Here is a 13,031-nt window from a genome sequence, read left to right as displayed (position 1 = left end):
TTTTCAGTGGGTCGTATCTGAATCTGGGATCCCGTGGACCCATTTACAATCCTATTTTTTACTATGCATTATCCTCTGTGTTTCTGAACGCTATTTTTCCAATTGGGGTAGGTAGAGAAGACGGCTAATACGTCTATAAGGAATGCGAGTGCAAGTTGTGGGGGCATCAAACTGTTTTGGGTGTCTGTGAGTGTGCAGATTTGGGTAAATGTGGAAGACTAAAGCGTTGTTGCAGTATAGCTTTTTGGGCTTCCTGCATTGATAATCTAGCGACCCAGTTTTTATTTTGTCTGGAATCTATAGTTCAATTTGATTTCTTGGTCACCTGGATCATTGATATGGAAGAAGCCAATGGTAAGCAAGCATTCTGGTTCTTGCCATTTTATTTAGCTGAAAGTTAATTTATTCCGACATAATTTTTCGTTTCTGGTTTTCGAGCTTGTTTATGTGATGGGCATGTGTGCACACACCCATCAGTGCCTTATTAGACGAGATATACGTACAAACCCCAAACACATATAATATGCAAATACCCATTCTTTAAACTGAAAACAGTGTGTTTCAATACAAGAAATGAGGAAATAGGAGGACCTTGTTATGACAATTTATCACATGTTTTCTGATGCAGTTGTAGAATCCAAGGATGGGACCATCTCTACAGCATCGGCATACACAGGTCATCATGAAGGTCAGATTTTGCTAGTTTATGCTTGATAACAATATTTTATGCTACTTTTCAATGGATTTGTTCTATTTGGGATCATGAAGATCGTTGCAGAAATCTGCATATAATATGCAGAGTGATGTTCTTTTACGGATTTTTAGACAAACTTTTGTTTTTCAAAGATGAATCCTGCGATTTGAAATCTAATCCACAATAGAAAAAGCCATGAGGCATGGATGGGGAAAATTATTTAGCAGCTTTTCAAGTGGACAAATTTTTTAGCAGCTCCTCAAATGAGTCTCGTATCTGCTTCATGAATTTCCTGTTTTTCGTTGTTCTTGCTCAGCTGTTAAAGACAGAGATATGAAATTCTTGACCAAGGTTGTTGAAGAAGCACACAATGCAGTTAATTGTGGCCATGGTGGGCCTTTTGGTGCGATCGTGGTTCGTAATGATGAGGTTATTGCGAGTTGTCACAACATGGTTCTCAAGAACATGGATCCCACTGCACATGCAGAGGTTTCGGAAAAATATTGGGGCAGCGTCTCCTCTTCTAGGACATCCCCGCAGTCTCAGTCTTCATGAAGAGGTTTCTCAATTTCTCATTATTGTACTGGAAGAGGCTAAAAGTTTCAGTGGTCTTGGACTCTTGGACATTCCTTCTATATTCAACCAAATACATTCTGGTCTATGGTTCTAGATTTCCTTCCCTTATGATTAAGGATAATATGAGTTCAATCTACAAATCAGAACACTTGAAATCACCCGAAAACTGGGCTTTAGGTAATGTACTGAAGCTTTTGCTCTCTTTTAAGTTATTTTCTCAATGCTTAGGCTTTACTTAGCTCTAAGTTTAAAAGGAAATTATTGTTTGTTGTACAGTTGAGAAGGCCAAGTTCTTTTATATTGCTGGCTTTTTCCTTGCAGTCTCGCCTGAGTCGATTCAACTTGTGGATGAACATGTAGCTCAGAAAGGGAAGGTAAAGTGTATTGTAATCACTTTAGTATCTGGAATCAGAGGGGTTATTGTGTTATTGGTTATTTGGCAAACTAACAATGTCCATGCCAAATGGTCTTGTATTTCATGTCGTGCAGATATTTATGATGAATCTTGCATCTCCTTATATCTGTGAATGTTTTACTAAGGCATGGAAGAAAGTTTTTCCGTAAGACCTACTTCTTTGCATTGTTTTAGTCTGATATCTAGATAGCAGATGATTACGCAGATAGAACTTAAAACATTTCTATTTTCATACCAAGTTGATTTGGCTTCTTTCTTCTATGATATCCGAATTCCCTCTGTTATAACTTATATTTATTATACTGTTTGAAATGTTTCATGATATTTGGCAATTTTACCTCAGGTATATGGATTATGTTTTTGGAGATGAGACTGAAGCAAGGACTTTTGCAAAGGCGCAAGGGTGGGAGGTAAATTATGTGATCTTAATTTCTGACCAATATACTTCTGAACTTGAATGGAGTAGATGTTTACTAAATCTTTTGCATTTTCTAGACTGACAATGTTGAAGAAATAGCCCTAAAGATGTCAGCACTGCCAAAGGCAACTGGAACTCACAAGAGGATAGCTGTTATTACACAAGGTGCAGATCAAGTAGTCGTTGCAAAAGATGGAAAGGTAATTATTTTTGATCTTTTGTCTTTTGTTTATAGCTGACATTGAGATTAAGAGAAGATTTTTCTTGAATATTGTACTGGAAGAGGCTAAATGTTTCAGTGGTCTATGGTACTGGTCTCAGGAATATAAACAAAAGACAAAAGATCGAAAATATATACCTTTCCAGCTTTTGCAACCACTACTGGATCTGCACCTGGTAATTATTTCTCAATTTCTCATTATTGTACTTGAAGAGGCTAAAAGTTTCAGTGGTCTTGGACTCTTGGACATTCCTTCTATATTCAACCAAATACATTCTGGTCTATGGTTCTAGATTTCCTTCCCTTATGATTAAGGATAATATGAGTTCAATCTACAAATCAGAACACTTGAAATCACGCAAAAACTGGGCTTTAGGTAATGTACTGAAGTTTTTGCTCTCTTTTAAGTTATTTTCTCAATGCTTAGGCTTTACTTAGCTCTAAGTTTAAAAGGAAATTATTGTTTGTTGTACAGTTGAGAAGGCCAAGTTCTTTTATATTGCTGGCTTTTTCCTTGCAATCTCGCCTGAGTCGATTCAACCTGTGGCTGAACATGCAGCTCAGAAAGGGAAGGTAAAGTGTATTGTAATCACTTTAGTATCTGGAAGCAGAGGGGTTATTGTGTTATTGGTTATTTGGCAAACTAACAATGTCCATGCCAAATGGTCTTGTATTTCATGTCGTGCAGATATTTATGATGAATCTTGCATCTCCTTATATCTGTGAATGGAAGAAAGCTTTTCCGTAAGACCTACGTCCTTGCATTGTTTTAGTCTGATATCTAGATAGCAGATGATTACGCAGATAGAACTTAAAACATTTCTATTTTCATACCAAGTTGATTTGGCTTCTTTCTTCTATGATATCCGAATTCCCTCTGTTATAACTTATATTTATTATACTGTTTGAAATGTTTCATGATATCTGGCAATTTTACCTCAGGTACATGGATTATGTTTTTGGAGATGAGACTGAAGCAAGGACTTTTGCAAAGGCGCAAGGGTGGGAGGTAAATTATGTGATCTTAATTTCTGACCAATATACTTCTGAACGTGAATGGAGTAGATGTTTACTAAATCTTTTGCATTTTCTAGACTGACCAGTCCCTTTTGTTTTGTTTCATGCATGTAATTTTGGTTGTATTTATTTCATTAGGAGAGATACAAGTTTTGATACAGAGGAAGTTATGCACATTACATAATGTACTTTTTCTTCTCCTTGTGAGGGATTTTTGTCTTGTTAGCAATGTACCATTCTTCGTCTGTTTTTTCTTTGCTGTTCTATCATATCCAAGAATGCACTCTTTCTTATAATTGGAAGTAATTTATATCTTACCAAGATTAAAATTGTACTCTATTATTCTCATGTACCAGTCACGTCTGTTTATTGTTTTTTTATTAGGAGTGATAAAAATTGTCATTGCCCATTGGTAAATCATAGAACAGTCTTCTGCTCTTTCTTCTCTATGCTGTTCCATTGTGCCAATGATGTGTACTTTTTTTATCGTTGTAAGGAATTTATATCTTACTATTTGGCTTCATGTATATCTTATATCTCACTACTCTTTCTTATCATTGGAAGGAATTTATTTCTTACCATAATTTATACCAATCTCTTGTTTCGCTTCTTGTATCATATTTTGTTATAATTGATTTTTATTAGGAGAGGCACAAGTCGTGATAGGGAGGAAGCTATGCACATGTAATTTGCCAAGGGACTTTCTGGTGTTTAAAAATTAAATTGCCACATATCTCCGCTGGTCTGTAATGAGCGTATTAGCTGTTAATTTGTTAATGTTTGGTTTCATGGCACTTTTAATGAGAATTATCGAGTAGACAAATTTTGCATCAAGTGCTTTTCTCTTCTTTCAAGAAACAAATGGTTCACGTTATCTTAGTGTCCTCTTTTTTTTTTTTTTATAAATGCTGAGATCATCATATTTGTTATCATTTCAGGTTACGTTGTTTCCAGTGATTTTGATTCCGAAGGAAAATATTGTTCATCCAAATGGAGCAGGTTTGGATATATTCTTTTGTCTAATGCTTAAATGTTTACAAAACATAGGTGTAGACAAGAAAATACTGAATTCTCTTCCCTTTCATTGTTGTTTTGGCAGGGGATGCATTTGTAGGAGGCTTTTTAGCTCAATTGGTGCTAGGTAAATCTGTTAAGGAATGTGTCGAATGTGGAAATTGTGCGGCAAATGTCCCTGCTAATAATGTGCCAAAGTTTTTGGTAGAAATCAATAGGGAAACCAACAGGCCTGGGGCCCTTACCAATTTCCATTGAGTACACAACTGATCTCAGTTCTTCCTGGACGAGGACCCATGTTTAGTCAGCAGCTGCTAAAAGGTCCCTACTAATAATGTGCCACAGTTTTTGGTAGAAATCAATAGGGAAACCAACAGGCCTGGGGCCCTTACCAATTTCCATTGAGTACACAACTGATCTCAGTTCTTCCTGGACGAGGACCCATGTTTAGTCTGCTATCGGGATTTGAGATATCAAAAGGCTCTGTTAGCAGGTTTTGGTGGTAAGATTTTGCTGTTGTCTTAATACACAGAGCTGATCTGAGTTCTTCTTTCCAGCCTTATTCTAGATGTCCTATTTGCTTCTCTTCTCCCTTCGGTAGTTGTGTGAAAGAAAGCAGTTGTCACGGACCAGAGCTTTCCCCCTTCACGATTCATTCATCAGACAGCACCAGTAGGCTATGATATCCTCATGGCTGTGCCTTTATGGTCCTCAGACCTTTCTATTCTTTTTCCTCATGGCTAAGATCTTGTTTTTAGATATATAGGTCAATTTTTATAGGAGATTTCTTTTGCACTCCCCTTTGGAGCAATTGTATGTATGTGGAAGGAAAAGCAATTATGATATCGCTATTGATTTGCCAAACCATTGTTATGTACTTTTTCAAGTCTGAAGATGTGTAACTTGTGGTTTAGCTTGGTACATTCTCTTGTATACCAGTTTACTTTGAATTAGTAAATATCATAAGCCCAGTAGCGATTTAAGTGTATGTCTGCATGGCAAACTGCATTGGGCTTGAACTTTTCTAAAAAATTAAGTTGTATTTAAAGGAATATGGTGTCCAAAAAAAAATAGAACTCCAAACATCAAATCTCTTTTGCTCCTTCTAGGCTTGAACCAACATCTCTTTAAGAGAAATTCAACAATTCTAATTTAATAATCCTATCGGCCTCTCTTTGTACCTTTTGGGACAATTGCTAGTAAAATATTAACTATTTCTTAAAAAAAAACACTCAATCAATTAAGAATAACATATTTTCAATTTGATTAATAAAATATTAACTATTCCCCGGATGCGGGTGTTTAAAGCGATGGGACGGGAGTTGGAAGCTGGCCACATGCCGCTCCACGGGCATCACGTGGCACTCCATGCGAGAGGACGACGAGATCAATCCCGGTTTAATACAAAGGGACGGGGGACGGCAGCAGTGAATGCCCGGAGAGTGCACTCGATCCAGAGCATTGCTGCAGTAATGGCGGATGGGAATTCGAGGTGGGTAGGTGACGATGAAGAGCATATATCCGGTTTGGAGCAGGGAATTTTGGTCGTGTTGCATTTGTCTGGCCTCTCTGCCGTTGAAGCGGTCCCTTCTCAGGCGGTTGGGTATACTACGGAGCTGGTTCTGGTAATCGACAGTCTGGTTCACTTGGCAGTTTGCAGGGAGTCTCATCTCATTATGGTGAGACCCAGACAGAGGTTGCTGAGCCGTCGTGGTTCTTCCAGAGGCGGGGGTTCGAGCAGACCTGTGAGAGATGAAACGAGGCATTGCTGCCACTGTAATCTGGCAAGCTCCATTGGAGCCATTCCCCTGCACTCTGGCCAACATATGGATGCCGGGGCATCCAGCTCGGCCTCCTTGCCAGCCTTTGGCTCCACTATTTTCAACTTCACCAGCTCTACGGCAAACCCGAGAATTAGTGCTCATGTTTCCATTCTGTTCATCGAGAACCCTCCTGAGGTGGATGATCCCATAGAAGCTCGGGAGCATGGGATGCAGGACTACCATGGGGATGCAGAGCAAGCTCCGACAGCTGAGTTGGAGCAGGAAGAAAAGAGCCGGGCCAACGTCGAGGAAAATTCCAAGCATTCCCAGAATGCTCCTAATGCTACTACTGGGGAAGCGGAAGCGACCTCGCCTACTCATGCTGAGCCGGATTACTACGGCTGGTACCCAATTGTGGAAGAGCAACCGGATGAGCCGAGTGAATAATCACGCCGGCGCCCTTGCTCTACCAGGTCGCTCCAGACTCAGTTGCCGTCTCCTGGTTTGTTGTTGTTTCAGTCAATGTTTTTTTTAGGATGTCAAAGCTGTTGGTTTTCTGTGTCAATGATGAAAGTACTTACTGTTTCCCCTGCGCGGGACGACTTGAACAGTTCTTTTTGTCTAAGACCCCTGCGCGGGCTTCCGTCTATGGACAGTCTTGGAACTTCATGGAACCACCCCTGCGAGGGCTTGCTATGAGGAATTATGTCTGGGTCTTTGTCAGTCTAAGTTTTTGTCTATGTCTGGTGCTCCTCGAGAGCAAGAGCATACTGGTCCTACCTGATGTAATTTTGCACTATGTATATATTTAATAGATTAGTCTTCTTACCGAGAAAAAAAATAAAATATTAACTATTTCTAAAAAAATTATTACGTTTTATAGATTACCAAAAAAACACTCAATCAATTAAAAATAATATATTTATGATATACATTTGTGCTTTATCTCATTCAAATTTAACATTCTTAAAACGCACATATAAACAAAAACAATAGTGTTATATTAAAAACTTGCACTTTAATATTCATGATATCATAACTCCATTTTCATTAATTAAAAAACATATTTAATAATTATTCTAATAAAACCATATTTTTTTTCCTGTTCTAACTATCTATAAAAGTATCAACATACATTTACTTAAAAGAATGCTTATGGAGACTTAAATAATTTCTTAAAACATAGGTTGCCAAAAGTGAGCCTTATCCTACTTGTAAAGTATGGACCTTTCGTCCACCTTTGTCACATTTGCCTTAATCGAATCTTCCTTCAAAGAGTCTTGGAATATGCCAATAATATCCCTTTGAATTAATCTTATTTATTTCACGGCATGAAGCAACCCTCGTTGATAATGTTTCTTATTGTTTTAAGCGCTTTTTTTTTCCAATGTTATAGGATTTTTTTTTAATGTTATGAAAAATTGTTTGGGATGTTTTTTAAACACCACATATGTAAAGGTGTGATGAGGATTAAGTTAATAAAATAATTTTTGAAACATAAATGATAGTATAAAATAATTTTAATTATTGAAATTAAGTTTTTATGATTTATATTATGAAAAGCAAAAAAAGGTAAAAATTATATTATTGGAATTTTGTTGATGCGTTTTGAACCATTCAGTGTGATTTATTGTCAGAACAAAATTGTATTTTGACGATGAACCACACTAAATGGTTTAAAACGTGTCGACAAAAATTTGATGATATGATTTTTACAAAAATAATAATAATAATAATAAATAAATAAATAATATATATATATATATATATATATATAAATAAATGAAAATTTATTATAATTTAAATTAATTAATTTATTATAATTTTTTGGATAAGTATTAAGTTAATAAAATATTTTTTTTTAAATAAAATAATAGTATAAAATAATTTGAATTAATTAAATTTTATAATGTAACTTTTTATCTTAAAATTATTATAAAAACTTTATATATTGATTAAATACAAACGATATATTTTATATTTTAGTATTTATATGCATTTAACATAGGGTAATGTTAATATGGAATGAATACATTAAATTAAAAATAATATTAATATTATTAAATATAAGTTTATTTTTCAGTTTAATGAATTAATTTAATTGATTAAGTGTTTTGAACTTTTTGTAAAAGGGATAAGTTCAATCTCTTTAATGAGTCACTTTTGTTGTGTACATATTATGGAGAAGGGTCTAAATATTTTGATGCAATGTTGTTGTTGTTTTTTTTTTTTCTTTTTTTTTTTTTTTATAATTATAAGGAGAAAAGCCTCCTCATTGGATGATTGAGTGGTTGACATAATGAGATGTTAGCCCTTCCACCTGACTTCAAATCTCGTACAGGGGCATCTTTGACCCATTATGATAAAGCTCAAGGGTAGGATCCCCCACCCTCGTTGAGTCTCGACTCTTGCTAAGTCATAAATTCCTGGCTTATCTGGCATATGGGATGTTGGATATACTCTTGATGTTATAGTGGTAGCCACTAGGTTTGGTATTGGGCCTCATCCAGATTACTCCAACGAGTTACTGACTCACCATTGTAAAAAAAAAGTTATAAGGAGAAAAGTGATCATACTAGCATTATTATGTCAGATCCCATCAGAACTTTGCAATTAAGCGTGTTTGGGCTAGAGTAGTATTGAGATGGGTGACCTCCCCTGAAGTCCTAGTGTTGCACCCTCCCCCCCTTTGTGTCTTCTCATGGGACGACCGAGTGCTTCGCACAAAGGGATGTTATCCCCTCCACTCATTTTCAAATCCCACAAGGAGTGCATCTTTGGCCTATTGTGATAAGGCTTGAGGAGTAGGCTCGCCCACCTTTGTGGAGTCTCAACTCTTCTTAAGTCATAAATTCTTGGTATAGTTGACTTATGGGTTGTTGGATATACTCTTGGTGTTATAGTGATAACCACTAGTTTTGACCTTGGGCTTCTCCCAATTTACTCCAATGAATTACCGATTCACCATGATTATTTTTTTTTAACCTTGGCAAGACTACATGTTCATCATGTCCAATATATCACCCCAATCGAAGCAGGGAATTGAACAAGTGACTTCACATGAAGGAGTGCCTTAACATAGCACCCTATCACTGTCTATCCAAGACCCCATGGACATTGATTCACCATGATTTTAAAAAACAAAAACAAAAAAATAAAAATAAAAAAACACAAAGAGAACAACAAAATACCTCACGTAACCAATTATGAATGAGACTTGTATTTATGAGATGTTGACATGAGTAAACTAAAACAAAACTTAAGGAAAGGTTTGCACCTTAAAATATTTGATCCCACTCACCGCTTAATAGTTTCGGAGTAAAGATGGATCTAGGCTAATTTAAAATATCACACACACACACACACACACACACATATATATATATATATATATATGTAATTTAACCGAGTCAAAATGTTTTAAATAATAAGTATAATTATTAATTTTATTTTATTACTATTTTTTAATTTTAATTTTATGTAATTTGACCAAATAAAAATGTTTTAATTAATAATTATAATTTATTTTATTTTTATGTAATTTCATCGAGTTAAAATGTTTGCATAACATAACATAAAAAGGAAGAGCGAACTTGGAGACGATGGTGATCCTGTGCGGAGCTAGGGTTTCGAGCAACGTTGTTACAAGCTTGAGCGTCGCCAACAAAGGGTTCCAGGGGCACTACAGTCGAAGTTGGTTTGGTATTCGAGATTCGACCCTCTGTGATTGCAAGAATGAGGGCTTAAGGCCTCACATTGTAATGGGATCTGTTGAAAGAGATGTAAGTGAAGTCGTAGGTCAAGTGCATATACATTAGTGGACGCAGCAAATCAGCGGAACCAGAGAGACCAAGACATTTCATGGTGATTGGATCGACATGGTAGATGTAGATCCACGATTTTCTAACGATGGGTTTACTAAGCAGAAATCCTATGCAAGGGAGACTTGAGCCACAAAATCACAAGAAGTTACTATGCAGGCCCATGAATCTATTTTCTCCCACTGAGTGTGATTATGATCTAGATCTGGGACGGGAGGCACGAAGGTACCAAGTTTTAATGAAAACCCTTTATCGCTGTGAGGTTCCTCAACCAGATTCAGTAGTGGATTTTTGTATTCAAGTTTTTGCAAAAACCCTATATGGGAGATTGATTCTTACTGGGTGTTGGGCTACAAATTCAGTGTTTGACTTGAAGCAAAAGATCTAAAAAAGTTGGGTATCCTGATGGAGTTTCATAACCTAATTTATGCAAGTAGATCTATGCAAGATGACCTTCTGTGGCAGGACTACAACATTGAATGAAACTCATCTACCATCATTAATATGCAGCTTAAGGGAGGCTTGCCTAGTCCCAGTAACCCTAAGGGACTAACTTCATTTAAGCATGCAGTGAAGAGAAAGGTTGAATCACAAAATAAATCTAATTAAAACATCAATATTAATGGACCTTACATCGTGGAGAAAATGGATCAGGTCGTGGAAATGGCAGTAAATAGTCCAAAAGTTACAAAATGGTTCTCCACTCTACAATATGGTGCAATCATCTGTCGATTTAACGATTTTTGGCCCAAAAATGAGGATTTACATCATTGGGTCCGTACAAATTCGACCTCAACTTGTGAAATCTATTTATGTTCTAGGGGTTTCTTTGTTGTGCAACTTGATATCTTGAAGGATGTGTTTTTCATCATAAATGAGGGTCCATGGTTTTGGGGTAGCGTGGACCTTTTTACAACCCCATGGTTTCTAGGTTTTGATTCCAACAATATGGTGGTTTCCAAAATGTCAGTTTGGGTCATATTACACAACCTTCCTCTTCTTTTCTAGCACCACCAAGTTTTAGAAGGAATTAGAAACACTTTGGGGAAGTATGTAAAGATGGATTTGGATATAACTTCAAAGGGAGTCTTTACCTTTGCTAGGATCTGTGTAGAAGTAGAACTTCGTAAGGGTAACCTTTCCATATTCACCCGAATCACAACAATCTTAAGTGGATTCAACATTTAGACTTTGAAGATACGACATTCTTATGTCGTATCTTCCTTCAAATTGGACATCTCCAAAATACTTGTCCACGGGCAAAGAAAGATTCGAAACGAAAAAAGAAACAACCTCAAAATCCAAAGGGTTTGCAGTTTCAGGAGCATATATCCTTGGATGAAGAGGATGACAGAATAATGGAGAATCTTATGGATGCTCAGAAAACACAAGAAACCCTTGAGGATGAAGGGATTGAGCAGAAAGGAACAATGATTCAAAGCACGCAAATGACGGAAGCAACAACAACCACAGTTCCAATGCAATGGATCGAAGCGCCTCCCTTTGAAAAAGAGATAGAGGATATTAAAAGACCCCATGCATCTGAAAGTTCAGACTCAAACAAAGAAGTCACTTCGAAGGTGTTAGAGAACCAAATGGAAATTAGAGAAGAGAATCAACTAGCAATTGTAAATGCCACTCCCAATCAAGGAGTTTGGCAAAAAGTAGAGAAAAAGAAAGGCAAAAAAGGGTAGTTAAGTGTCTTACATTTAGCTCCAAAATGTAATTTCAAAGTTGGTTCTTTTGTTTATACTTTTTATGGGCTCCTCTGTTTATTAGAGGAATATTTTATTGGAGCTTAATGTTCGTTTTTTGTAAGCCCTTTCGCTGACATGTTTGAATTCTTTCGGGCATCTACAAAATATAATTTTGTCTCTAATCCTAGGTTGAATAAAATTACGATTTTTTCTTCGGAAAAAATAACATAAAAGCACCTCTTCCATAATGAGATGGAGATCCCTCTCAACACAATAACCCAAAAAATGGAATCATTTAAAAATAAAATAATAAAATAACAATGTATCTCTATTTTAACTTTTAAATCATGAAAAAATTAATTTTAATTTCAAATATATGTATATTAAGTTAGGCACTTTGCATTATGTCAAATGAGGATTACATAGATTTTGCTACTAGTATGACTGAAGGGAAACCAAACCAATAACATAAATTCATAGTCTTGAGGTTGCTAAGACCTTGTCTAACTAGACCATAGTGTAAATAAAAACTTATAAAAACAGGTTGGTTGTGTCAAACCTTACTTGTTGGGCATTAGATAATCCAATGCTCCCCGTGTATTTCATGACATGTGCTTAACCACCTCTCGAGGATCCATTAACTCTAGTGATGCGTCTATTTACTAATACCTGCAAGTTTTGGTGTAACAACAATCGTGACTCAAACAAGTGGTATCAGAGCCAAAGGTCTCGAGTTCGTATCACACCCGACTCGCACAAGGGGGAGATTGTTGGGAATTGGCTAATCCAACGCTCCTTGTGTGTTTCGTGACATGTGCTTAACCGCCTCTTGAGGATCCATTAACTTTGGCGATGAGTTTTTAACTAATACCTGCAGGTTTGGTGTAACGACAATTGATGTAATACAGTTATATACTTATTCTCTAATTATTTGTTAAATTTATTTGCTAGTTCAATATTTATTATATTAGTTATTAAAAATAAAAATAAAAATAAATAAATTTATGTGTTATAAATTTTCAAGACTTTAAATACATTATTTAGATTTATTGTAATTTTATTTTAGTTTTTAATAATCTAAATATTAATTTTTCAAGAAGGGTGTCTAGGAGCAAGTGTTTCCCCACCTTGATATCATGTTAGTTCACATGAAAGGGGGTTGTGGATTCCATTATACTTGGTGAATTGTATGCACTCTTGTCACTTTATTGATCATGACACAAAGTTGACATGAGGTTAAAAGTCATTTGAATATTGCAAGCAACATAGGGATGTACTACAAGACTCAACAAGATAATTCTATCAGATTGGTAGAGTTGGAGGAAAAAATTGACAGTTTAGACCACAAGTTGACCATTCTAGATAGGAGAGTAGCCACCATGTCCTTCTCAGATTA

At 36.1% G+C, this 13,031-nt stretch overlaps 1 protein-coding gene across 1 annotated transcript; it reads left to right on the top strand.

The window, feature by feature from the left end:
- The first annotated feature begins 1,392 nt into the window (after positions 1-1,392).
- On the top strand, positions 1,393-4,612 carry LOC149225129 (adenosine kinase 1-like). The gene is made up of 7 exons (XM_089379877.1): positions 1,393-1,447; positions 1,547-1,644; positions 1,760-1,830; positions 2,029-2,095; positions 2,181-2,303; positions 4,279-4,339; positions 4,440-4,612. The coding sequence occupies exons 1-7, from the start codon at positions 1,393-1,395 to the stop codon at positions 4,610-4,612; spliced, it is 648 nt and encodes a 215-aa protein (XP_089236003.1).
- The last annotated feature ends 8,419 nt before the right edge of the window (positions 4,613-13,031 follow it).

Source organism: Pinus tabuliformis, chromosome J (assembly GCF_031772625.1).
Source record: "Pinus tabuliformis cultivar Carrire ecotype Pingquan chromosome J, CPIR1, whole genome shotgun sequence".
Classification (NCBI taxonomy): domain Eukaryota; kingdom Viridiplantae; phylum Streptophyta; class Pinopsida; order Pinales; family Pinaceae; genus Pinus; species Pinus tabuliformis.
Note: the sequence above shows the minus strand (reverse complement) of the source record. Positions and strands in the feature narration are given on the sequence as shown.

Excerpts from the sequence above, each read along its gene's own strand:
- LOC149225129 (XM_089379877.1), top strand. The coding sequence starts at position 1,393 with ATGAGTTCAATCTACAAATCAGAACACTTGAAATCACCCGAAAACTGG. Across the intron at positions 1,448-1,546 it reads ACCCGAAAACTGGGCTTTAG|TTGAGAAGGCCAAGTTCTTT; the intron begins GTAATGTACTGA and ends TTTGTTGTACAG. Across the intron at positions 1,831-2,028 it reads GCATGGAAGAAAGTTTTTCC|GTATATGGATTATGTTTTTG; the intron begins GTAAGACCTACT and ends ATTTTACCTCAG.